The 27,130-nt window shown below is 36.0% G+C and overlaps 1 protein-coding gene across 2 annotated transcripts in view; it reads left to right on the top strand.

The window, feature by feature from the left end:
- Nucleotides 1-26,428, top strand: part of RNF19A (ring finger protein 19A, RBR E3 ubiquitin protein ligase) — a 53,973-nt gene extending 27,545 nt beyond the window's left edge. For both annotated transcript variants that reach the window (XM_019467984.2, XM_053896627.1), the window contains exons 3-10: nucleotides 7,677-7,885; nucleotides 12,990-13,134; nucleotides 14,127-14,289; nucleotides 17,866-17,980; nucleotides 18,509-18,670; nucleotides 21,114-21,327; nucleotides 23,018-23,161; nucleotides 24,260-26,428. In XM_019467984.2, coding sequence (XP_019323529.1) covers nucleotides 7,677-7,885; nucleotides 12,990-13,134; nucleotides 14,127-14,289; nucleotides 17,866-17,980; nucleotides 18,509-18,670; nucleotides 21,114-21,327; nucleotides 23,018-23,161; nucleotides 24,260-24,950 — 1,843 coding nt within the window. In that variant the 3' untranslated portion in view covers nucleotides 24,951-26,428. The remainder of the gene's footprint in view (nucleotides 1-7,676; nucleotides 7,886-12,989; nucleotides 13,135-14,126; nucleotides 14,290-17,865; nucleotides 17,981-18,508; nucleotides 18,671-21,113; nucleotides 21,328-23,017; nucleotides 23,162-24,259) is intronic.
- Nucleotides 26,429-27,130: the final 702 nt, after the last annotated feature.

Genomic DNA, 27,130 nt, shown 5'->3' with positions numbered 1-27,130 from the left:
TCAGTCATTAAGTATCCAACTTCAGCGCAGGTCATCATCTCACGGTCCATGGGTTCAAGCCCCGCATCAGGCTCTGTGCTAACAACTCAGAGCCTGGAGCCTGCTTTGGATTCTGTGTCTCCCTGTCTCTGTGTCCCTCCCCCGCTTGTGCTTTCTCTCTGTCTCTCAAAAGTGAATAAATAAACATTAAAAAAATAAAAAATAACTTGACCATCTTTTGACATGCTGGAAATGCTTTTGTAGGCTGACCTTTTAGAAATTTTATACAGAGAACAGATCCAACTTTTATTTTCTCCAGAGGAAACAAGTACATGTGACTTAGAAAACAGCAGGTTTTGTGTATAGGGAACCATCATGAGTAAACCATGTTTCAGTGGAAGTTGTAATTCACAACTAGTGGTAAGTTGTATCTGTTAGAATAGACATTCATAAAAGTATTCTGGGAGTTTGAAAGTACCTTGAGCTGAGAGTTTGCTCTTTTTTAAATTATTCTTCCTAACCATAAAATTGATCTAGATAGATTTTAATGCTATGTAATTCAGTATAAACTTCTGCTATACCAGACATTGTTATGATACTAAGATTTTTGATGGAGTTTTAAGGGAATCAATAAAAACGTTCCCTCAAACCTTCATTCAGAACCAAGTTGATATGACAGGAGACATGTCAGCTCTCTCTACTAGTTAGTTAACTAAAGAATGTGGCTTTAGATGTGCAGCCAGAATAGCTTGCTTACACTCCACTCCTAAATAAGACTGACTTCTCCAAATAGTCTGGGCAGTTCTTAACAACTGTAAGCCTCCCCTGGAGCATGTAGTGGAAAGCACAACAGAATTCGTCCTCTGTAGGAAGTAAGCAGCTTCTGAAAGAGGGAACCAGGAGATGAGCCTCACATTACCTAGACACTCTCCCAAATATATTAAGCAAGTTACTCCTTTTCCATAGAATAATAGTAACTTTTAGCAAGTGGAAACATGAGCCTGTTGATTTTGATACAAAATTTTACTTTTCCCCTTATCTGGATCAAATAGTTTGGGTATTTGTGATTATGTTTTCTTTGTTCTCTAAAGGTTGTGTTAAATTTTACCTTTGGGGCAAAAAATGTATCTTTGATTCCTAGATAATCGTTCTTCTTTTTTCTCATTTTAAAATATTTTTATTGGGGACTATTATATCTTTCTTAGGATTACATTTCATATGAAATATATCTATTGTTCTTTTTACTTGTTCCTTCATGAGGAATTTGCTATAGACAGACTATACTATCCTAGCTGGTATCCCTACTTCCTAAGTGTGATCATTAGTGTAATTTGTAGAACTCTAGTACTGCGAAACTCTACCAGGAAATAGACATCATGGTGAAATAAATTCTGGAAATCACTGTCTACTGATCATTGATATGTTAAAAAAATTTTTTAAGAAAATCCTAGGATTAACAAAGAAAAAAATGAAAAAGCAATTCTGCTTAGCATTTTCCTAACTTGACCATTGAGTACTTGTTAGTATAGACCTCCTGTTAGCAATTCAGTGAACAGAAAATATTTCTGGAAAGACTGCCCTATTCGAATCCCTTTGCATCTTTCCCGTTTCTTCCTATCCCTTCACTCCTGCTAAATAGGGAGGCCTAAACATTTTAAGTAGGGGGGGGGGGGGTGCCTGGGTGGTTGATTTCAGCTGGTCATGATCCCCTGGGTTTGTGAGTTCAAGTCCCACAATCAGCTCTGCACTTACAGTGCAGATCCTGCTTGGGATATTCTCTCTCTCTCTCTCTCTCTCTCTCTCTCTCTCTCTCTCTCTCTCCCCCCCCCCCTTTCCCCTGCTTGCATGCTTGCTCTCTCTTGCTCTCTCAAAATGGGTGAATAAACTTAAAAAAAAACATTTTAAGTAGAAAGAATAGAGATGGAAAGTAAGACTTGAGTTAAATAATGGATTGTAGAAGGAAATGGGGTATCTTTTAAACCAAGATGTGAATACTGTTCAAGCCAAAGATGTTTAGTTAACTAGTATTATTCACTTATCTCTGACATCTGAGGGTGTACTTTTCCCACATAACACTTAATGCGTCAGAGCAGAGAGACTCCTGAAATTTTTCTTTAAAGGAAGCATTTTATATTTAGTTTTACCATTGGCTTCCACTATAATTTGAGAGCTGTTTTCCAATGGAAAAAAAGTTCAGCTTCCACACAGTGAAAATCATCTTCAAAAGGCCTAACATTTTGCTTTCAAAAACGTGTGGATGCTAGGTACATTTAATTCTTGCTGTATTATAGAATGTGCCTAACAAAGTTATTATTAGGACTGAATATGTATGAACACGAACACTTATGTAGTAAGTACTCAATAACTGTTAACATAAAAAACTGGTAGACTGCCTTAACTTGTAATCAAAATATACATTCATGAAAACAGAATTAGGAAAGATAAACCTATTTTTCTTTGTGATTTGAACAGATTGAATGGGACGTGAATGTTTAGTTCTGGGATTGGATTTCTTAGCTTTTCCTTAAAAAAAAACACTGAGAAGTAGCATAAAACAAGTTTGATATACTTTTTCTTATTACTTTATCTCTAATATTTGAGTACATACGTGCTATGAACAAATTCTTTTCCCCCCATCTCCCTCCTTTCTCCCCACCTCTTTCTCTCCTCTCTCTCTCGCTCTTCCTGTATAACCACACACACAGTTTTATTTATGTATCACAACTCTTTTTAGTATTATATCCTAATTTTTGAGATGCATCTAACCTACATTTTCAACAAATGCCAAATGACCAGATGTCAAATTAATATTGCTCCAAGGCCAAAGTCAAATATCACTAATTATGGTGTGATGAACTTAGAGGATACAAAAGTAAATATAAAATTTTATATTTAAAATTTTTTAAAAATTTTGTAATGTTTATTTTATTTTCGAGAGAGAGAGAGCGTAAGCAGGAGAGAAGCAGAGAGGGAGGGAGACACAGAATCCGAAGCAGGCTCCAGGCTCTGAGCTGTCAGCACAGAGCCTGATGCAGGCTTGAACCCATGAACTGTGAGATCACGACCTGAGCCTAAGTCAGGCACTCAACCGACTGAGCCACCCAGGTGTCCCTAAAAAAATTTTTTTAATGTTTATTTATTTTTGAGAGAGACATGGCACAAATGGGAGAGGAGCAGAGAGAGAGGAAGACAGAATCTGAAGCAGGTTCCAGGCTCTGAGCTGTCAGCACAGAGCCCAACTCGGGCCTTGAACTCACGAGCTGTGGGATCATGACCAAAGTCGGATGTTCAGCTAACTGAGCCACCCAGGTGCCCCAATATAAAATTTTATTTAAAAAAATAATTTAAAAAATAATCAAATGTTAAGTGTCTGACATCATACTGTAGGATACTAGTCTACATGTCAGCTGTTTAGTTTGCTCCTGATAATTATACTGTGTATTTAAAAAATTCTAAGTAGAGATATTCAATACTTATAAGCAGTTATTTTCAACAAGCTTAAGTCTTTAGACTCAAAACTGTAAGGAATTTTCATCTTAAAGCAGTTTATGAACTGTTTGAAGTTTGATTATTGAGAATAAAATGCGTTTTGAGATCTGTTTTCTTGCCATACCCTTTTGTGTTTTCATGGATATTGTATCAGATTTTGGAAATTCTCATGTCATGAAATTTTATTTTACTTTATTTTTTAAATGTTTATTTTTGAGAGACAGCACATGTGAAATTAGGGGAAGGGCAGAGAAGACAGGGTAGGGGACAAAGGATCCGAAGCAGGCTCTGTGCTGACAGCAGAAAGCCTGATGTGGGGCTTGAACTCATGAACTGTGAGATCACCAGCTGAGCCAAAGTTGGTTGCTTAACTGGCTGAGCCACCCATACACTGCATCTTGTCATGAAATTTTAAAATGGCAAAGTTGACATTCTGTTTTTCATTCTTGTCAAAATGTGAAGAATTCTCTAATAAGGACTTTTTCTTAAAAGATTCATAGCTTAAATCATTAATTAAAAAGTATGTCAATTCTTAAAAGTTTTATTTAGTGATATAGTAGTATACTGAACAACCTTCAACCGAGGTTAGAATTACAATATAACCTAATTTCTTTTTTAAATTTAATTTTATTTATTTTAGAGTGCAAGCAGGGGAGAGGGGCAGAAGGAGAGAGAAGGAGAGTGAATCTTAAGCAGGCTCTATGTTCAGTGTGGAGTCCAACACCAGGCTTGATCCCACAACTGTGAGATAATGACCTATGCTGAAATCAAGAGTCAGATGCTTAACCGAGTGAGCCACCCAGGCGCCCTGATATAACCTAATTTCTGTTCATCTACCTCATATATTTTTTATAAATACTTATTTACTCAGAAAGGCTATATTCTTCCTAAATTCTGTTATAGCACTCTCAATGTTCATATTAACTGTAAATCTGATTCCCTATTTAATTGTTTGAAAGTTCTTTAGTTTGTATCTAAATTTGGCTTTCACAGTCATCACTAATAATTATTGCATTTTATTTTTCTAACATTATGTACATTTATACTTAAGTTGTCCAGTAAAATTTCACCATATAAAGCCATAAGATTTTTATTCTGTCTAGAATGCCTACTAATGGTTATTTTACAATGAATATTCAGATACTAATAATCCAGAATGGCACACATTATTTATATTGCTGTAGAAAGGATAGTAACTTGTATGATCACATGGTCATTAATCAAACACAGGTGCAGAGATACTAGAAATGTCACTGAAATGGTGAATTGCTTATTTGGCATTCTAAAGTTCGAGGCTAAAGCTGAAGTTGATTTTGGGTGACTACTGAGCCTAAGCCAAACTTCTTGAGTCCCTGTTATATTTTTGGGAAAACTTAGTTGTAGGGAGATGATGTAATTTACATGAAACTATTCAGTAATAGGGGGTAGAAGTGGAATTTGGACCAGGTAACCTAAATTTTTCTTCTGCCTTTATAATTGTGACTGGCCTTAAAAAACAGTCGGTCTTAGTATCATTGTCCCCTGCATACACACAGAGATTTCCCTGTGTCCCTTTTCTTCCTTCCTTCCTTCAAGAAAAGCTAGGTTAGAAAAGAGTTTTAGAAGAGAAGGTCATTTCCTTTTCAGTGAAATTACTACCTTAAAGACTGCTTAGGATTATAATTTGTAGAAGAGAAAGTGTAGAGTGTTTGAGGACTTTTTTCTTTTTATCGAGAATGCAATGAATAAGCCCTCAGGAAAATTAAACTTTGCTAAATTACCTGACGCTGATACATAAATTACCTTTGAGTTAGTCATGCTTGGACATATTTATGATAGTTAGTGGTAATTGCAGAATTGGTCTATCAAAAATAAAATGGAATTTAAGATGTAAAATTTAAGTTTAAAGGGTAAGATATAAGATATTAAGGAAGCAAAGGGTCCAAAAGTGGAGGAATTTCTTGACTATTAAAACTTTACAATTTTGTAGATTATTTTGAAATTTAATAAAAATCTCAGTGACAGTTACTGTTTAAATTTTACTGCCCATAACAAAAGGAACCCTGGAAACTCCCCTAAGTTTCCAGGCAAAAGGAAATGTTTGATATTTACAAAGCTTCTTATATATTTTTTTTTTTAATTTTTTTTTAACATTCATTTATTTTTGAGACAGAGAGCATGAACAGGGGAGGGTCAGAGAAAGAAGGAGACACAGAATCTGAAACAGGCTCCAGGCTCTGAGCTGTCAGCCCAGAGCCCGACGCGGGGCTTGAACCCACGGACCGCGAGATCATGACCTGAGCCGAAGTCGGACGCCCAACCGACTGAGCCACCCAGGCGCCCCGAAAGCTTCTTATATATAAATAAGACTTGTTTGTGTCTCTTTCAAAGAGAACCAGAATCCCCTAAACATGTTTTTTATTGTAAACTTTTATTGAGATAATTATAGATTCATGTGTAATTATAAGAAATAGTAGAGAAATCCTGTGTATCCTTCACAGTTTGCCCCAGTGGTACCATTTTACAAAGCTATAAGACAACATCACAACCAGGATATTGGCATTGATATATAATCTACCAATCTTAAATTCCCCCAGTTTTACTTGTACTTACTGGTGTGTGTATGTATATTTAGTCATATACCTGTTGTTCTTTTATAAATACATCCACCTGTATCACACCCTGTTGGCTCCTCTACCCCATCCCTTAACCTGTGGCCACCTCTAGTCAGTTTTCCATTTCTAAAACGTTGTCATTTCAAAAATGTATAAATGGAATAATACAGTATATATAACTTTGAGACGGACTTTTTTCATTCAGCATAATTCCCCAGAGATTTATCAGAGTTGTTAAGTGTATCAGTAGTTTCTTTTTGTTCTCCAGTAGTAGTCTATGGTATATATGCACCCCAGTTTGTTTAACCATTGATTGACCTGTTGAAGAATGACATCTAAACTGTTTCTGGTTTTTGGCTGTTACAAATAAAGCTGCTGTAGACATTTGTGTACTTGTTTGAACATAAGTTTTCATTTTTCTGGGATAAATGTCCAAGAGTGCCCAGAATTTATTTTAAATAAGAAATTATTAAAGTGCCAAAAATATTGGGGGGTGCTCAGTCGGTTAAGCATCTGACTTCGGCTCAAGTCATGATCTCACGGCTCATGGGTTCAAGCCCCGTGTCAGGCCCTGTGCTGACAGCTCAGAGCCTGGAGCCTGCTTTGGATTCTATATCTCCTTCTCAGCCCTCCCCTGCTCACGTGCACGCTCGCTCTGTCCGTCTCTCTCTCTCAAAAATAAACATGAAAGTGACAAAAATATTAACTTAGAGAATAGGTATTGGGGCAAGTCATGAATCTACTGTTCTCAGTCTTTTAAGTGGAAAAAAAAATTTTTTCTGCTTGAGAATTCAAGTTTATGTACTTTTTGGTAGGACATTGGCACCAAAGAGCACTTTCAGCATGTGCCTTAGAAACATTAATATGAGAATTTATGCATAAATACTAGATAATCACAAAACTTATGAATTGGCAGTTTGCCATTCACTTATAGGTATAGCTCATTCACAGTCATTATATTTTAAATAGGTTATATTTTTGTCTTTCTGATTTTCAGAGTAAGTAATTATAAAAATCAGAAATGTATAGGGGTGTCGATAGGGCTTAGTCAGTTAAGTGTCCAACTTTAGCTCAGGTCATGATCTCACAAGTCGTGAGTTTGAGCCCCACATGGGGCTCTGTGCTGACAGCTCAGAGTGTGAAGCCTGCTTTGGATTCTGTGTCTCCCTCTCTCTCTGCCCCTGCCCCACATAAAAATAAACAAACATTAAAAAAAAATTTTTAAGTCAGAAATGTATAAATATATAAAACAGAAAATTAGAACTCTAATAACCAGCAAAACGGCTGTCAAGATTTTTGGTGTATTTCCTTCTAGTGTTTTCTGTGTGCACATTATACTAATTTAATAGAATTTTTATAAAATTGGGATTAAGTTGACTATATAGTTTGCCATCTTAGTTAACGATGGAACTTTAAAAATGTTTTGAACCATTTGTATGTCTTCATTTATGAATTGTTCACTCCCCCCCCCCCTTTATATTGATGAGATAGAGTTTATGACTATTTGGTCATGCATAAATAGAAAACAGGAATAGCATTGAAGTTGGCTAATTGTTTTACTTAATATTTCTTCTTTTATGTCACATTTTAAATCGTTTTTATTCTTCTTTGAAGATACGCTGTGATAGCATTTGGATGTGCTAGCTGTCCAAAATTAACTTGTGGGCGAGAAGGCTGTGGAACAGAGTTTTGCTACCACTGTAAACAGATTTGGCACCCCAATCAGACCTGTGATGCTGCTCGGCAAGAGAGAGCCCAGAGTTTACGTCTGAGAACTATACGTTCTTCATCCATTAGTTATAGTCAAGAATCTGGAGCAGCAGGTACTTATGTCTAACTTTTCTAATAAGATACTTGGCACATACAGAGCACTATAGTTATTTTAATAAAAAATGCAGCATTCAGTTCCTGTTACTACCTTTTCTCCCTTCAGTGTTTGAAAGTGTTTTATGTGTTGGCATTTCTGTCTCAGAAGCACTCAATCTTTACTGTGGAAGAAAATAGTACTGAAGTTGGAAAGATTTTATTGTAAAAAAGTTAAGTGCCGTGATGATTTGCATAACTGATAGCTAAGGATGTCTGAAATTGTAATTTATAAAGATATATTATGCAAAGCTTAGCAAAGATTTTTAATAAAATACTAAGTTTAGATATATTACCTTTAGATTATTTCTAATTGTGTAAAGATCACAAAGTTACAGGTTTAAAATGGTATTTACTTTTTGAATTCTTTCATTTACATGTTTTGTGAAATACTACATCTTTTATTTACAGATGTCTCTTCTAATTTTGTGATCAAGGATTCAAATCATACCTTAGTGGGGAGGACACTAAGAATTTTGTGTCTTTGGCTAAGAATTTAAAAATTACCTGGGGATATGTACATGAACAATGTATGCATCTTCTAAATCTCAAAAATTAAAAACATTCTTTTTTTTTTTTTAATGTTTATTTTTGAGGGAGAGAGAGCATGAGTGGGGGAGGGGCAGAGAGAGAGGGAGACACAGAATCCAAAGCAGGCTCCACACTCTGAGCTATCAGCACAGAGTTTTGAGCAGGGCTCGAACTCACAAACCACGAGATCGTCAACTGAGCTGAAGTTGGACGCTTAATGGACTGAGCCACCCAGGCGCCCCTAAAAATTTTTTCTGAATCTCTTAATGTTCTTTGAGTAAAAATTCAAAAATTAATATTTCCCATTTACAAAATTTTATTGTTTATTGGGATTTTTAGGAAAAATACTTTTAGAAAAATAGTTTTTTTTAGAAAAATACTTTTCTCACTAATTATAAAATGGAAAAACTTGGAAAGTACAGAAATTTGTACAGAAAATAATTTACATTCCTACCAGCAGTGTATTATTGAGATAGTCATATACTTAATGCTATCAGAGAAAAGTCTTATTCAGTAGTTAAAGTTGAATTTTAAATTAAACATTTAAAATGATATAAACTTGAAAGTCAGCATTTAATATTTTATATAATGTACACAGATTTTCATGCTTGTTTGCTGATTGACTTGTTTCTGCTTACTCTCCTGAAGATTTGGGGTAGAACTCAAAGGTATTAATAATGAATTGTAGGTATGGGTCCAGAAGCAATTCAGAGAGGACCTGATATATGTAAACTGTACCCTGTAGAGTCAGCTGTAGCCATTGAATGGTCCACTTGGAAATGATATTCCTGTTTTTTAAATGTAGGGATAGGTGTTTATTGGTTATAGGACACATGACATACTGAGTAACAGACTTGACCCTGGAATCAGTGTCTCTGGATATGAATTGTAGCTTCTCCACTAATTCTCTGTGCAACCCTGAACAAGTTGTCTCAACTATAAAATGAAGATATTAATAATACTTATGTCTATAAGGTTGAAACATTTCCTGACACATAGTAGGTGCTCTGGCTGTTAGAGGTGGAGAAACTAGAGAAACCAGTCACCTGCTAGAGATTTGCATTTGTTATTGATTTTAAAATAAACATCATGATTTAGTCATCCAAATAAATGTTGATCTTACAGTATTCACCATGGGGGATTTTATGTTGTTTTTTTTTCAGCAGTGCTACCCTGGAACACCTTATTGGTCATAACCTTTAGATCCTAATACAGCCACTTAAACTATCTTCTTAATGTCAGTTTGATTTTTGGAAATGGCCAGAAGTTCCTTTGGAGCTAAGTTTAACCACTAGAATATCATACCAAGTTGAATCACCGGTTTGGGATATATCCAAAGTAAAATGTGACTGTCTGATCATGGGAATGATTTTTTTTTTTTTTTGAAGTTTATTTATTTTGAGAGAGAGGTAGTGCAAGGGAGGGAGGGGCAGAGAGAATCTCAAGCAGGGATCTCTCAAGGGAGAGAGAGAATCTCAAGCAGGCTGTGCACTGTTAGTGCAGAGCCCAATGTGGGTCACGAAGTCACAAGCCATGAGACACATGACCTGAGTCAAAATCAAGAATTGGTTGCATAACCGACTGAGCCACCCAGGTGCCCTCGAGAGTGATTTTCTTTATATTAAGTTGCTTTGAAAGTAATTATGAAAGAAAAACTTCCCAAATGATTTGAGCCAAATAGTAGCATTGTTGGAATAAATATAGCCTCCCAAGGTGATTATTTTAAAAAGTTCATTTGGAATTTTTCCATATTTCAAAAATCTTATAATTCTGAAAATTTAAGTACATGCCTTTTTACTTTCAGTACTCTAAAAATCAGAACTCTCAGGACAAATGTTTATGTGATAGTTTCTTTTGATATAATCTATAAACTTGAACTTGGCTGCTCATTGACTGGCGGGGGGAAGAGGAAAGGAAACTACCATCTGAAATGGTTTTATTAATTCCCATTATTCCAGATATCTTGGTATTTTTTGTCTCCCATTATCATGATTCTTTGAAAAATTGGCTGTACTTTTAAAGATTGCTTGACATAACGATAATAATCAGTTGACTGTTTCTTATGAGTGAGTTGAAGATAAGTAAGAGTGCTGTATTGTGATTATATTTGTCTTTAAACTGTGACAGTATTGCATCTACATGAGACACTTCTTATAGCTACTAGGGAGTTTATGCACTTGGAGTTCACATTTTAAATAACTATATTTTTCACTTTTGTTACTATATTTTCCCCCTTTATTAAAAATACATTTAATTGGTTTTCCACTCCCCTATCTACTACTGTCCCCTGTGTACTATTCCCTAATGCTACCACCCCCAAGAGATAACCACTGTTAACATTTTGTTGTGAGTCCTTACAGGTAATATGGTGGGGGTGGGAACATTTTTTTTTTTTTTTTTTTTTTAATTTATTTTTGGGACAGAGAGAGACAGAGCATGAACGGGGGAGGGGCAGAGAGAGAGGGAGACACAGAATCGGAAACAGGCTCCAGGCTCCGAGCCATCAGCCCAGAGCCTGATGCAGGGCTCGAACTCACAGACCGCAAGATCGTGACCTGGCTGAAGTCGGACGCTTAACCGACTGCGCCACCCAGGCGCCCCTGAACATTTTTAAACAAATTTTGAGATTTGGCGAATTTGACAAATTGTACAGTGTTTTGTAACCTGTTATTTTTTTTTCTTAATATGACAGTAGGCCAGCCCATATTTTAACAGCAAATAGAAATATGATTTAAAAAAAAAAAAAACACAAAACTTTGTCAAACCCACCTTAAATACAAACAGGAAACTTTTAACATAAAGCAGCTGTGGATTAGTTGATGCTCAGGGAATGGGGCATCAGTTGACCATCTAATCAGTAAAACAGCTCTATTTAGGATTTTTGCATTTTGAGAGAAAAATATGTACACAGTGAATTTTTTTTTCTAATTTGTTTTAAGAAAAGAGACAAAGACAAAACAGCCTTTTGTAGATAAGTACACAGTGAAAACATGCACATCTATGAGGAGACCTCAAAAAAAATCTCTTATGGTGTTCATTCTCTAACATGTAATCTAAGCGTATTAAAAGGCTGTTTTGTGTTTTTAGAACATAAGAATGAATGAGGATGTCCCCTTTCATTTTGTTCTGAATGTATCAGAGCCAAAGTCGAGTGTCTTTACTCCCACCTCTAATTGAGATATTTACTACTTGAGTATACTCTGGAATGAGGAAGTTTATCAATTAATATGCCAGTTAAGCAGATAGTATTAGCATTTCTTTAATTTGATGTACTAGACATTATATCACCTATAAAAGCTAGCTTTTTAAAATTTATGCTCCAGTGTTAAAAGTATTTTAATGCAGACTTTATGTCCTTTGGATCATTGAAATCATGATTTACGGATATTTTTAATTTTTATATTCTTGATCTGGCTGCATAGAGTTACCAGTTTGCTCAAAATTGTTTGAATTGTTAAAATACTAATTGTGAGCCTTGATCAGTTCTTAAGTTAAAAACCAGCTTTAGGGGGCGCCTGGGTGGCTCAGTTGGTTAAGCGGCCGACTTCGGCTCAGGTCATGATCTCGCGATCCGTGAGTTCAAGCCCCGCGTCAGGCTCTGTGCTGACAGCTCAGAGCCCGGAGCCTGTTTCAGATTCTGTGTCTCCCTCTCTCTGACCCTCCCCCGTTCATGCTCTGTCTCTCTCTGTCTCAAAAATAAATAAACGTTAAAAAAAAAAAAACAAAAACAAAAACCAGCTTTAGCTCTTAAAGAAGCAGTAAGGAAAGCTGAATTCACTGATAAAGCACAAGTAAAATATGACCATGAAACTTTTAGAAAGGAAACTAGAATATAGCTTAATGCTTATCATGTAAGAAAATGGAACAAATACTTGAATTCAATGGCTAGTACCATGCATATCTTTTCTTAACTGTGTATAGTTAGAAAATATACCTCACTACTAATAATAGAAAATAATTTACTGGTTGCTCTTAAATAGATGCCAAAGTTCAAAATAGTTGTGTAATTTGAGATAACTTGTATTCTATGTTAGTGATTCCAAAAGTTATGTACCATTTGATTTTAACTTAGCACCTGTGTGCATTGTAACCATATTACTGTGCATTATCCAGAAACAGCATTTGAATAAATGAATAAAAAAAGGACAAAGATAACTATTCTGTAGTATAAAGAATATCTACATTTTAATAAAGTAGAGATGGTTAGAAAAGTTTTAGAATATCAAGTGCCACTCAGAGAAGACAGCTATGAGGTAGGAGCAAAGACAAACTTTATGTAGTTTGCAGTTTGCCCAGGGCTGTCCTCGGTTCTCCTTTCTCTTTTTATTATTTTGTTACTGTTTGTTCTCATTGTTCTACTGTGTTTGAAAATGTTTACAATTTAAAAATTTAATACAAAGTATGTTCCTTTCTTCAGTTAACAATCTGATATGTTAAGATTATTTTTGGCATTGCTGCAATTGATTATCTACTAAAATTGTTATTTTTAGACCAGTTTTATGTACTAAACAGGTCTCTCTGTTTTCCTGATAGCTGATGATATAAAGCCATGTCCACGATGTGCTGCTTATATAATAAAGATGAATGATGGGAGCTGTAATCACATGACATGTGCTGTCTGTGGTTGTGAGTTTTGTTGGTTATGTATGAAAGAAATCTCAGATTTACATTATTTAAGGTAAGTTTATAGTAGGAGCTAGCTATTTAGTCTGTGGCCATACCACCCTGAATATGCCCAATCGTGTCCGATATGGGAAGCTAAGCAGGATCAGGCCTGGTTAGTACTTGGGTGGGAAGGGAAAAGGAGCTATTTATGTCTAAATATAATTTTATATTGTAAAATAATTTGAAACTGTATTCTAAGCATTTTTAAACTTGGTGCTTATAAGATTCTTAGAGGGATGTGTTTTATTTCAGTTACATAAATTTAAAAGGAACCAAATTATTGTGCTTGTCATTTGGGATTAGTCAAAAATAGGAAACCTAGATTTCTTCTTTTTTTGTGTTTGTTTTGTTTTTTTTTTAAACTAGAAAGCTAGTATTTTATACCCCCATGTAATTATGCTAGGTCATAAATAATTCCACTTAATTTTCTCATATATAAATTTTCTCATTTATTCCACAAAGTGAGCTTAATATAATCAGATAATTGTATGCCTAAAACAGGGATAGAAATAAGCATGTTTGCATTAATTTACTCTTCAAAAACTAACATTTTCCGGCTAATGGAGAACTAGGGATAAATATTTAACCTGAATTCTAGTTATCAGCATTCTTTAAAAAAAATTTTTTTTTAATGTTTATTTTTGAGAGCTAGAGAGAGACACACAGAGTGTGAGCAGGTAGGGGCAGAGAGTGGGGAGACAGAATCTGAAGCAAGCTCCAGGCTCCAAGCTGTCAGCACAGAACCGTGAGATCATGATCTGAGCCAAAGTCTGACGCTTAACCGACTGAGCCACTCAGGTGCCCCTATCAGTATCCTTTTAAAATAATTTATGGTGATTCTTACACTGATTTTTTTTTTTTTTTTGGCTTTTAATGAACCTAGAATTCAAAGAAAGGGAAAAAACCTCATTCCTAAGTATGAAAATTCTTTTAGAGTCATTTCTTTAATGTACTGTAGTCATTATTATGTTTTACAGTGGTTACAGTTATAATTTTTTTCATTAGTCCATCAGGTTGTACTTTTTGGGGGAAGAAACCCTGGAGCCGAAAGAAGAAGATATTGTGGCAGCTGGGGACACTTGTTGGTGCTCCTGTAGGAATTGCTTTAATAGCTGGCATTGCTATCCCTGCAATGATTATTGGCATTCCTGTCTATGTGGGCCGTAAGGTAAAATGCTTGATTCCTTATTAGTTTAATATCTTATTCTAAATCTTTAGGTTTAAGGTTGATGATTTTTGTTTTGCCTTTTATTTGTTTTGAAAGATCATTTTTAGTATTTTCAGTATAAAACTACTTTATTTTTCATAAAATAATTTTCAGCATTCAGCAAACTCATACGAGTGCATAGAAAGTAGACTTGCTTTGGGGCAGCTGGGCGGCTCAGTCAGTTGAACGTCTGACTTCAGCTAGGTCGTGAACTTGCAGTTCATGAGTTCGAGCCAGAGCCTGGAGCCTGCTTTGGATTCTGTGTCTCCCTCTCTGTTCCTCCTCTGCTCACACTCTGTCTCTCTCTCTCTCAAAAATAAATGAAGATTAAAAAATTTTTTTGTAAAAGTAGACTTGCTTTAAAATTACCTGAATCTGAAAACTTGAGTACATTTGTATTATAAACCTTTCTAACTTTAAGTGTAAAGTATTGAAGGACACACCTGATATTTTTCGCATGGATGTATATCCTTGTAAAGTCAGGTCTAGAAAAAGTTAATGGCTAAAAAACACATGCCCTCAAGGCAAAGAATAATTAGCCAGTTCCTGAATTATTTTGAACTTTAGTTCAAAGCTTTTATTTTCTTAGATTACTGCTATTACTAAATATGCTGTTTTGTAGATTATAACAATCTTTTGAAGGTCCAAACACCAATAATTACCAGTGAGTGGCCTGTGAATGATGAATTATATTTCAGTAGCTATTCAGTAATTCTTTTTTGAAAAGTTAAAGGGATAATTTGTGAAGTGGCTAAGAAGTCACTTAGTGGCTAATAGAAAATCAGAATTGAGAAGTAACTATAGAAGGTATCTAATTGCAGAATAGAGCAGAGGCATATAGCCCTTACTGTGTGCTGGGTGTTTTATGTACTTTGACTCCTTTTAAACTCACAGAAATTTATGTGTTAGAATATTGAGGTTTAGGAAAGTTTGAGTTACACAAAAAGAAGCAGAGCTAGGATGTAAACACAGATACATTCTTTATGTAAGAATCCTGATAAATTCCTCTAGCCATTTGGGCACTTCAGTAATGGGGGAGACACCAACTTCTGAAGCAGCCCATTCTGTTGCCTGTTATCGGTAATTGTTATGTTGAGTCAGAATCTGTTTCCCTTTGAATTGTTTCATTAAATTCCAGTTAAGACTTTTGGGGCCAAACTCAAGACAAAGCTGATCCTTTTCTGTATAACAGGCACATTTTTAAATATTCAACATATATTACTTTTATAATCAGAAAAATAACAATACATACTATTTTTTTAAAAAATTAGCTTTGGGACCAAGGATAAACATAGATACTTATGAGCCAAATGTTTATTATGGAAGGTTTTAAGTAACTAAGCTTGTTTAAAGTGTCCCATACATAATAGCTGATTATAATAATTTTTCATGTAATTATCCAAAGCAAGCCTTTGCTAAAAACAAAACTGTTTATTCAGATACTTAGAAATAGAAGTAGAAGTTAAATAGAGACTGTTGTACTGCACACACTTACAAATAATTTATAGAGGAGGGATTATTTACCTCATTGTTCAAGTCGTAGGTGCAGTTACCAGTCTCCTTTTTTCAAACATCTACAAGTTGATGAATTCGTTTTCCATTGAAACAATTTTCTCTGCGGTATTTGGGGATACAAACCAGCCCAGGCAAACCCATTAAGTTGATAAAGTACCTAGAAGTTTAGTCTTTATTTGCAATAACAAATAGAAAATGTGGCACAAAATAGTAAAATAGAAAAAATTAAGTTGAACCAGAAGTACTACGATATGATCACTGTAATTAAACATTAGTGCTTAAGGATGAAAAGTTTTCTGGAGGGTTCCAGTTTACTCTGTCAGTTTTTAGTTTTGGCTTTATTCTGCTTCAGTGCTGTTTTTCAGGAATGGTAGTTGGGAGAGGAGCAAGAATTAGCTGCAGTACTGAAGGATAATGAAAGATACCTTGGGCGGGGCTGCCATCGCTACCTGCAGGGACTGTTGAGGCAATTATAGAGGCCCATTCCGTAGGAACATATAGTCAATGCTGGGAAACAAGATTCTGACTAGGAAATAGGAATATTTCTTGTCCCACGCATGCTTCTCCCACCTCCCCACCCCAGCTTTCTCACTGTTTAATATATTTCACAAGACTCATTGTACTTTATAGCCTTCAAAATAACCATATAATAATAATAGATTATTTTATTAAACCTCACTTGTAATATTGTTCATAAGTCAAGTATCTTATGTTAGAGACTACTTGCACACTTTTGAAGGCTGTTGTGAATCTCTATTGAAACAGGAGAAATGTACTTATTAGCTTTAGCCCTTGCAAATCACGAGACCAAAGATACTGAGCTGTTTTTTGTTTTGTTTTTTAATGTTTATTCGTTTTTGAGAGAGACAGACAGCATGAGCAGGGGAGTGACAGAGAGAGGGAGACACAGAATCGGAAGCAGGCTCCAGGCTCTGAGCTGTAAGCTCAGAACCCCACATGGGGCTTGAACTCACAAACTGTGAGATCATGACCTGAGCTGAGGTCGGACACTTAACCAACTGAGCCACTCACGCGTCCCAGATACTGAGCTGTTTCTTGAAGTTCATATATCTCCCAAGCCACTTTCAATGTGATATTAAATTCTATTTATTACTACTTATATTGTATACAAAGATGCTAAGTAGATCTAACTTCTGTCCCCTGGCAGCAGCATTCTCTTTTTTCCCTCTTTCACCTTTTTACTTTGAGCTATATAAATGGGACCCCAGGATTCTGAGTCATTTGATAATATTTTTCTTTATAAAAAGGAATCTAAGTGACTTATTTAGTGGTGTTTGCTTATTAGTACTGCTTGTTAAAGGTTAATTTTTTTTAAAAATGGGGCAGGGGGAGCTGCCTGGCTGGCTCAGTCAGTTAAGCGTCTGACATCGGCTCAGGTCATGATCTCACGGTTCATGGGTTTGAGCCCCGCATCGGGCTATGTGCTGACACCTCAGAGCCTGGAGCCTGCTTTGGATTCTGTGTCTGTCTCTGTGTCCCTCCTCGGCTCACGTTCTCTCTCTCTCTCTCTCTCTCTCAAAATAAATAAACATTTAAAAAAAAAAAGTTGTAGAAATCTCCCCTAGAAGCCAACTTTTACCATTTAGGGATGTTTATTTAGAAACCTGTGAAATGCTAAATTTCTTAGGAGTAATCCTATTAGTAAATACCCAATTCATAACTGTGTTGAAAATAATATTCTTAATTTCTTCTTTGCTCAAAACATGATTTTAACTATTCTTGAATAAGATTATACATTTGCTCAAGACTATTTAAAAGTAAACACAAAGTAAAATCTATTAAATCACTGTCTTTTTGAAGCAAATTATTAATAAGGAGTAAACTGTCTAAGAATGTGGTTTAAGAACATTAAAACATTTGTCTTCAATTAGGACACTTAAGTGAATGAAGTTATAAAAGAAATCACTTTAAATTACTATCAAATGTATGTCTAGACTTTCATTTAAATTAAATATGTAATGTGTTTTTAAATCTTCACCTCGTTTTTATTTTTAATTCAAGATTCACAACCGATACGAAGGCAAGGACGTTTCAAAGCACAAACGGAATTTGGCCATAACAGGTGGTGTAACATTGTCTGTAATAGTATCTCCAGTTGTAGCTGCAGTAACTGTAGGTAAGAAAATGCTTACAAATACAATAATCTCAAGTTTTAAGTTTTGTGGAAGGATTGAAAGCATTGTATTTTTTTTAAATATAATTTACTGTCAAATTGGTTTCCATACAACACCCAGTGCTCATCCCAACGATAATTACTTTTGTATTTAAGGACAATTTAAACTGAGCCTACAGAAAACCTCTCATTGAGTAATTGTATTGGTTAAAAGTATTATAGACTCAAGAGCCTAGCATTAGGATAATTGGTAAATTCTTACTGGCTTATTCCCTCCCTCACCCCATACAGTTTGAAGACTTGGCACTTAAAAAGGTTGACATCTTTTTTCACCTCATGAGTGTCACCTGAAAGATTCGGAGCTTTGAATTTGTTTGTTCCCCTTATCAGCTGGGTAAATCCACTTTGGGCAAGAGTTGGAGAGCAACAGCACTTTTCTCCTGTATATTTTCTCTTGAAAAGGCTTTCTAAAAAGTCATGTTTCTATGATTTATTTTTTGCCTTCTAATGACTAATTTAATTCCTCTTTAGGTATTGGTGTTCCTATTATGTTAGCCTATGTCTATGGTGTTGTTCCAATTTCTCTCTGTCGAAGCGGAGGTTGTGGAGTCTCAGCAGGCAATGGAAAAGGAGTCAGGATTGAATTTGATGATGAAAATGATATAAATGTTGGTGGAACTAATACAGCTGTAGGTAAGTCCTTTAAGCAAAGGAAGAAAATGTACTTATTAATAGTTTATGTTAGGGGATAGATAACATGCAAATTAGAATTTCCATTGCCTTCTTTTCCAGAGGCCTAATAGCATTCATCCAGAAGTATATGATTGAAATACTGCCTAGGAAAGGTGAATGGATGAAAACAGGTGGGAGGGTTCTGGGTACCTAACCTACACTGGAAATGTAACGTCTTAGAAGTTCTAGACTTCAGTCTTCAATTTTGCTTAAAATATTACAAGTCAGTAAGGATAGGATATGAAGAGAAAGGTAGTTCATAAAAGAAGAAATGCAGGTGGCCAGTGAATAGAGAATATCTTCAACCTACTGTTATTCAAAGAAATATGAATTAACTAGAGAATGAAAAGGCCCTCATAGACTACCAGTAGGAGTAAAACCTTAAAAAATGTGCATGTTCTATATTCCAGCAATTCTTCTTATAGAAATTTGTCTTCAGGAAATAATTAGGCAGAAGTACAAAGATAATATGCACTTTCTTCCCTCCCATTCTGTCTTGAACTCACTCCAAATGTATTTGGAGCCTTCCACTCTAGGGTTTTATCTCTACCACTCCACTAAAGCAGAGTCATGAGTGACCTCCATGTTACCAGATATAATGGTCACCTTTTGGGTTTTATCTTAATATACCAGTACACCTGACATGGTAGACCATGCCCTCCTTCTTGAAATATTTTCTTCACTTGTCTTCCGGGAAACCTTTTCTCATCTCATCATGTCTCCTGGCTACTTCTTGTCAGTCTTCATCTACGCCCGCTGCATGTATAATCTCCTCTATTAAATAACATGTAGACTGACGACTCATAAATTTGTGTCTAGGCTGGAACTCTCCTTTGAACTTCACATTTGTACATCTAACTCTCCTCTTTAATCTACACTTGAATATCTAACAAGAATTTCAAGGTTAACTTGTCTGCAACCAAACTCTTCACTCTAAGACGTGTTCTCTCAGTCATCATCCTCACCTCATTAAGTAGCCTCTCCATTCTTGCTGTTGCTTGGGCCAAAAACCTTCACTTACAGTGACTCCTCCTTTTCCCTTCTTACCCTACATCAGATCCATCAGCAGATTCTGGTGCTTCCTTCAATATTTAGCTATAATCCAACCATTTCTTACCCTCACCACCACTATTCCATTAGTCCAAGCTACTATCCTCTTCTTGGTCTATTGTAATAGCTTCTTTAGCTCATCCATCATCTTATCTTCCACTCACTATTCCACAGCGTAGCCATAGTGATAACTTGTGAAACATAAATCAGATCATGTCTTTCTTGTGCTCAGAACTCTGCTAGTGCTTCCAACTGTGCTGGAGGAAAAATCCACAATCCCTACCGTGGCCTGTACAGCTCCACTCCACATGATCTGTCCTAGGCTGCATCTCTGAACTTCTTTCTTGTCACTCTCCTATCTTATACCATCCCTCCTTCGTGTTTTTGAGGATGCCAAGTACACCTTTACTTGTAGACTTTTAAACTTGCAGTTCTCTCTGCCTGGAATAGTTTTCTCCCCTGGTATCAGATATTATAATAGCTTACAGACAGTTGGATCTGTAGGACATATCTAGAAATCAGCTTCTGGCCCATTTTCTTGACCTGGAGAATAATAAGTGGTTTAAATGGAACCTTGTTGGAAACTCACATATTTGCCTCCAAAGTCAGCTAACTTTTTCAACCGTCACATTTTTTACAGAATTCCTAAATCATCTGGATTTTCTAAAAAGTGCTGACCACTTTTTTGGGAAGGGGTGGGATTTTAAGCCAATTTTGCCTTAAAGGGAAAAATTTGATTCCTTAAAAGCACTTATCACAATTTGTAATAACTTTTTTGTTTACTTGGTTTCTTAAGGATGAGGGCTATATATGTCTTCTTTGTTACTGTATTTTTAGCACCCAGAACATAGTAGGTACTTGCTTTCACCATATTTATTTGTTTCCATTAGCATACAAAAATCCTAGTGTTTTTAATCCTAAAAAAAAAAAAAAGGAGAAAACCAGTTTCTCCTCTCCCATTTCTTCTCATTCCTCATTTCTTTTTTTTTTCTTTCTTGAGTATAGTTGACACACAGTAATACACTAATTTCAAGTGTGCAACATGGTGATTCAACAAGTTTCTGCATTATACTGTGCTCACCACAAGTGTAGCGACCGTCTGTTCCCATACAGTTCTATTATGGCAAAAAGTGGTGACAGTTTAATACTGAGAGTTAGTCTTTAATCTGTTTTCAAACTCTGAGATACTTCTCTTTCCCTTTACCCCATAGTTACTTGTTCTTGACTCCAGATGTCTTTTCTGTTCCTGTGTATGTTTTATAATAAAACATCCTATCTGAAATCATAGAGGAATTTAAGAAGAGGAAAACTAATAATCACACTTATTTAATTTCTTTGAAATATTTGCATTTAGACACAACTTCAGTAGCAGAAGCAAGACACAACCCTAGCATAGGGGAGGGAAGTGTTGGTGGTCTGACTGGCAGTTTGAGCGCGAGTGGAAGCCACATGGATCGCATAGGAGCCATTCGAGACAACTTGAGTGAAACGGCCAGTACCATGGCTCTGGCTGGAGCCAGTATAACAGGGAGTCTGTCAGGAAGTGCCATGGTAAACTGTTTTAACAGGTAAGAGAAATGTGCTTTGTTTTCTGTTTGCCTTCTGTTAACTACAAATTATTCATTAAATAAGAATTTTGAATGATTATGTCATTATGTAATCATTATGATGATTACATATAACCGGGCTGTGTCAGAGTTGAAAATGGTAATATTAAAAATGAATCTAAGTGGTGAACAGGAGGTTTTTGCTTGTTTGAATTTTCTGTCATAATAGTATATACCCATGGTATGGTAAAAGCCAAGTCTATGGCATAGCATTCTGCCAGTTTTTTCACTGCACTTGTCACATCTGATGTTATGAATCAGTGCTAGAGCTGCTTTGGTAGGCACAGTAAAGGAAATACTTAAGCCTGGACCTTACCTCTCAAGACAGCAGCAGCTGGATGTTAGAAAAAGAGACACTGGGTTAAGGCCTAGGGGAGCAGGAGGAATCAGGATATGTGGGAGTGTGTAAACTGAGGCCAGGGTAGTCTAGTCCACCTGAATCCTTTTGTATATTTATGTTTATTTCATTCTCACCAAGTCTTTTACCAACAGCCATACAGATAAGTAGGAGAAATGTAAAGCATTTTTATCTTCCTTTGTTTCTTTTCTAATTCACTATTCTTTACTTCTGTTTATTAGCTTTTTTAATGTAAGAAAGTATACATGAATTAAAAGATAAATTGGTCGTATTTATCTTATTTTTAGGTAGCTTGCTTTTGAACACAATTCTTAAGTTATATTATTATTATGTCATTTTTAAAGAATCAGATATTTTATAGGATCTTTTTAAAAAATGTTTTTAAAGCTTATTTATTTATTTTGTGTGCAAGAGAGTGAAAACTAGCAGGGGAGGGGCAGAGAGAGAAGGGCACAGAGGATCCAAAGTGGGCTCCATGCTGACAGCAGAGAGCTTGATGTGGGGCCCAAACTCATGAACCATGAGATGATGACCTGAGCTGAAGTCGGATGCTTAACCAACTGAGCCACCCAGGTGCCCCAGGATCTTTTTTTTTTTAGTTTATTTATTTTGAGAGAGAGCTAGCAAGTGGGGGAGGGGCAGAGAGGGAGGGAGAGAGAATCCCCAGCAGGCTCTGCACCATTAACGTAGAGCTCGATGCGGGGCTCGAGCTCGTGAACTGTGGGATCATGACCTGAGCCAGAATCGAGAGTCAGATAGTTAACTGAGCCACCCAGGCACCCCAAAAGTCAAATTGGTTGTATTTATCTTAATTTTTAGGTAGGTTGCTTTTAAATACAAACTCTTAAGTTATAGTGGTGTTTATTATTATGTCTTTTTTAAAGAATCAGGTCAAATTTATAGGATCATTTTTAATATATAGATGCTCATGATTTTTTGATTCACTGTTCTGTCAAGTAGAATGGTTTTTAGTGTATTCAGATTTTGTTTCACACTCAAACATGGCCAGCATATTTAATTAAAATCCTTTATGTCCTTTTTGTGTTATTCTGTTAGTATCTTACTTGGCAGACAGCTAATTTTTCCTATTTTATTTGGATGGCTGGTACTGTTCTGTGTGCTGCAGTAGAATTTAAATAATCAAATAAAAGGAGGCTAAAAAAATGCTGGTAGTTGTTTCTAAAATAGTTTCTTAATTCCTAGGGATTCTTAATGGAATTATTTGAAGATATGTATTATAGTAGTCTGATATTATATGTAATTTCAGTTTTTATCTCCTCCCTGCTTTTTAAGGTTGGAAGTACAAGCAGATGTACAGAAAGAACGGTACAGTCTAAGTGGAGAATCTGGCACAGTCAGCTTGGGAACAGTTAGTGATAATGCCAGCACCAAAGCAATGGCAGGATCTATTCTGAATTCCTACATCCCGTTGGACAAGTAAGGAAAGAACTGTTATAAAGTTAAAGATTTTTTTTCTTTAATTTTTTAATGTTTATTCTTGAGAGAGACAGAGCACAAGTGGGGGAGGGGCAGAGAAAGAGGGAGACCTAGAATCCAAAGCAGGCTCCAGGCTCTGAGCTGTCAGCACAAAGCCTGATACGGGGCTCGAGCCCATGACCTGATCATGAAATCATGACCTGAGCCGAAGTCAGACGCTCAACTGACTGAGCCACCCAGGTGCCCCAAAAGTTAAAGTATTTTTTAAATTAATTTTAAAAGAATTATTCCTATCATTAGGCAAAACTATCATAAATAATGGTTACCAACTATTGGGTTCTCTGGGAAAAGCAAATGAAGAGATGTCCAGAGTAGGCAAATCCATAGAGACAGAAAGTATATTAGGTGTTGTCGGGGTGGGAAGACAGGCAGTGGAAGTGGATACAGAGTTGCTTGTGGGAATGATGAAAGTGTTGTGAAGTTAGGTGGTGGTGTGATGGTTGCACAACTCTGTGAATACACTAGAGAACATTGAATTGTGTGCTTTAAACAAGGGAATTTTGTGTTATGTAAATTACATCTCAATAAAGCTATTCTGAAAAAAAATGGAGAAGGTAACAGTACCTGGAACAGCATAAGCAGTAAATGTAGCTATTTCTGGTTGTTTTTTTGATTAAAGCATTATTGTAAATATAGTCCTATTATTTCAAGTATTTTTTTTAATTTTTTTTAATGTTTTTTTAATTTATTTTTGAGAGAGAGAGCATGAACGGGGGAGGATCAGAGAGAGAGGGAGACACAGAATCTGAAACAGGCTCCAGGCTCTGAGCTGTCAGCACAGAGCCCGACACGGGGCTTGACGTCACAGACCATGAGATCATGACCTGAGCCGAAGTCGGATGCCTAACCGTTAGACTGAGCCACCCAGGAGCCCCTCAAGTAATTTTTTAACAGAACTTGTCCTACATCAATTTGTTCTGACAGCTTTTATGTAGTCTTTGAATTTTTCACACAGAATCCCTCCCCCTTTGCTGCTAACCTGAATAAAAATAAAAGGAAGTTAGAAATTTGTTTATATTTGTTACTCTTATGTTCCAGAGAAGGCAACAGTCTGGAGGTGCAAGTAGATATTGAATCAAAGCCATCTAAATTCAGGCACAACAGCGGAAGTAGTAGCGTGGAGGATGGCAGCGCCGCTCGGAGTCATCCTGGTGGTTCATCCAGTGGTTTGCCTGAAGGTAAATCCGGTGCCACCAAATGGTCCAAAGAAGCAACAGCAGGAAAGAAAGCAAAAAGTGGTAAATTGAGGAAAAAGAGTACCATGAAGATAAATGAGACCAGAGAGGACATGGATGCACAGTTGTTAGAACAGCAAAGCACGAACTCAAGTGAATTTGAGGCTCCATCCCTGAGTGACAGTATGCCATCTGTAGCGGATTCGCACTCTAGTCATTTTTCTGAATTTAGTTGTTCTGACCTAGAAAGCATGAAAACTTCTTGTAGTCATGGTTCCAATGATTATCATGCCCGCTTTGCTACTGTTAACATTCTTCCTGAGGTAGAAAATGACCGTCTGGAAAATTCTCCACATCAGTGTAGCATCTCTGTGCTTACCAAAACTGCTTCGTGTTCAGAAGTTCCACAGTTGAATCATATTGCTGAAGAACATGGTAACAATGGAATAAAACCCAATGTTGATTTATATTTTGGTGATGCACTAAAAGAAACAAATAATAACCACTCACATCAGACAATGGAATTAAAAGTTGCAATTCAGACTGAAATTTAGGCCTATAAATGCTGCAAATTAATTACCACTGAACAACCTTGTTTGGAGCTGGTTGAACTACATGTGACTACTTTAAGTTTCAAGTTACCAGCAAATGCCAGGTTGCATAATCTAATGCAGATACATTTTCTGTGTTCAGCAAAGCATTGTGTTTCATGTGGCTCTTAATTACCAAACTATGAAATGAAGGCTTTAAAAAGTGCATTATTGTAAGGACAATAATTCTTAAGAGAAGTACGTTTTGTGTGTTCACCACAAAACAATGCTTGAAGCACATACTGTGTATTTAGATAGAAATTTGGCTTAATTTATAATCAGTATAAAGTACTAATGCAATTAGAAACATTCTTATGAAGAAAACTTGAGGCTTAGGGATAAGTGGTTAGTGACATTTTATTGAAACCACTAAAGGATACTGTTTAAAGAACTTTGCAGGTTACTCTCAGTATATGATCCTCTTTGTAACATTTCTGTTCATAACTGGGTATAAATTTCATTTTTTTTCTTCATATGCAATGTGGATATATAAAGCTTAATGCAGCCCATTTGCTACCATTTGGATACTTAGACACTTTGAGCAAGATTGTGGCAGTTTTTGCACAACTTTGAAATAGAAATACCTGGTACTCTCTCTATATCTTGCATCTTGCTGTTGCCATCTTAGAAGCAAAGTGTAAAAGTAGGTAATTAAGTATACTGACAGCACCAAATAAGGTCTATAAAACTACAAAATACAATTCCATTAGTTTATAAGTATTACAAAAAAGTCACCTTCTACCAAGGGGATATTTGCACCCCATTGATTCTTGGTGCCTTTGGAATAGACTGGATTTTAAGGGCCTAGTTGTTTGAAGATTTTGCTATATTGTTTTCCATAGTGTCCTCTCTAGCCACTTTGGATTATGTAGACAAATACAAGATAGATAAACATGATTAATAATAACAACGCTGAAAAAGTATTAGCCTACCAAAGACACACTCAGGCTTCAGTGATTACATAACCTCAGTTTTTAACACATGCGTATCTTCTCTGATCATGAGCTCAAAGCACGGTGCAGAGTTTGTACCAAGTACTGAGGAGGGGATCCGTGTATGGCTGGCTTTACTTTCTTTTGCTTTTGTTTATGGAGGGTGGTCAGCTGACATAAACAGAAGTTGGCCAAAATACTGCCTATACTGTTATATACAGGTTAACCTCAATGATAGCAGTTGAAATGTTCCATCTTAAGTGTTTCTGTTAAGTATTACCATTATGGTGCTACTGAGCGTTTTCTTTTGATAAAAAGAAAAATGCCCTGGGCTGCAGTCTTCTTCCATCACTTGTTCTCACCAGGTCCATTAATATGCTTATAACACTAGTGCCAGTTATTTTATTTGATAATGCTTATTATGGTATTTGTATATTTGTTTGCATTCCAATTTTGTTCAACAGTGAGTGTGTAAACTGCATACATTAAATAAATGTAAATACTAATGTATTGCTGCCTTATGGTTCGTTTGCAAGTGTTTTTATAAGAACAAGAATACTTATTTGCTATATGGCAGGTATTTATAGATCTTGCAAGCTATTGAGATGATTCTGTATCCTAGTCTCAGCCCAAAAGGAAGCATCTGCTGAAATTCTCAACAAACAATGTTAGAAACTGTCCTTTCTTCATGTCTGATACTTGCCTTTCCTCTAGAAAGAAGCTGCTTTATTCATCAACATATTTTATTTTTTAAAGTGAATTGGGATCTATCATTAAATGTGAAAAGATACGTATTATAAATCCTCATCTTAACAGAAAAGTAAAAAGATCTTAAAAGACTATTCTAAGATTTTCTCTGGCCACATAAGACCATGAAACTAGAGCCATTTAAATTTAAGCTAGTAATTGTAATCAAATGCTTTCCATCCTCGTAGCCTCTAAAAAATGCATTGGTAATTGTTTAAATTTCCTGTTACATAGTTAATAATGAAACTAATATGTATGCATATGTTGCCCACCTTCTTGACATTTCTGTAAAAGACCAAAGATTAAATGGAAAGTGAAACGCGTTTTGGAGGAATACGGCAAAAGTGGTGCCACAGAGGAGGTCAGTGCATTCAGTGTACCTCACTCCACTTCTGGTTGTGCCCTCAACAAGTACTGCCCCAGTCTCACTTGAAAAAAATGGTCTAAACCTTTCCACTGGTTTCA

Source organism: Panthera pardus, unplaced genomic scaffold, assembly GCF_024362965.1.
Source record: "Panthera pardus isolate Hobbes unplaced genomic scaffold, ASM2436296v1 HiC_scaffold_7, whole genome shotgun sequence".
Classification (NCBI taxonomy): domain Eukaryota; kingdom Metazoa; phylum Chordata; class Mammalia; order Carnivora; family Felidae; genus Panthera; species Panthera pardus.
This window is presented reverse-complemented; position numbering and strand designations above follow the sequence as displayed.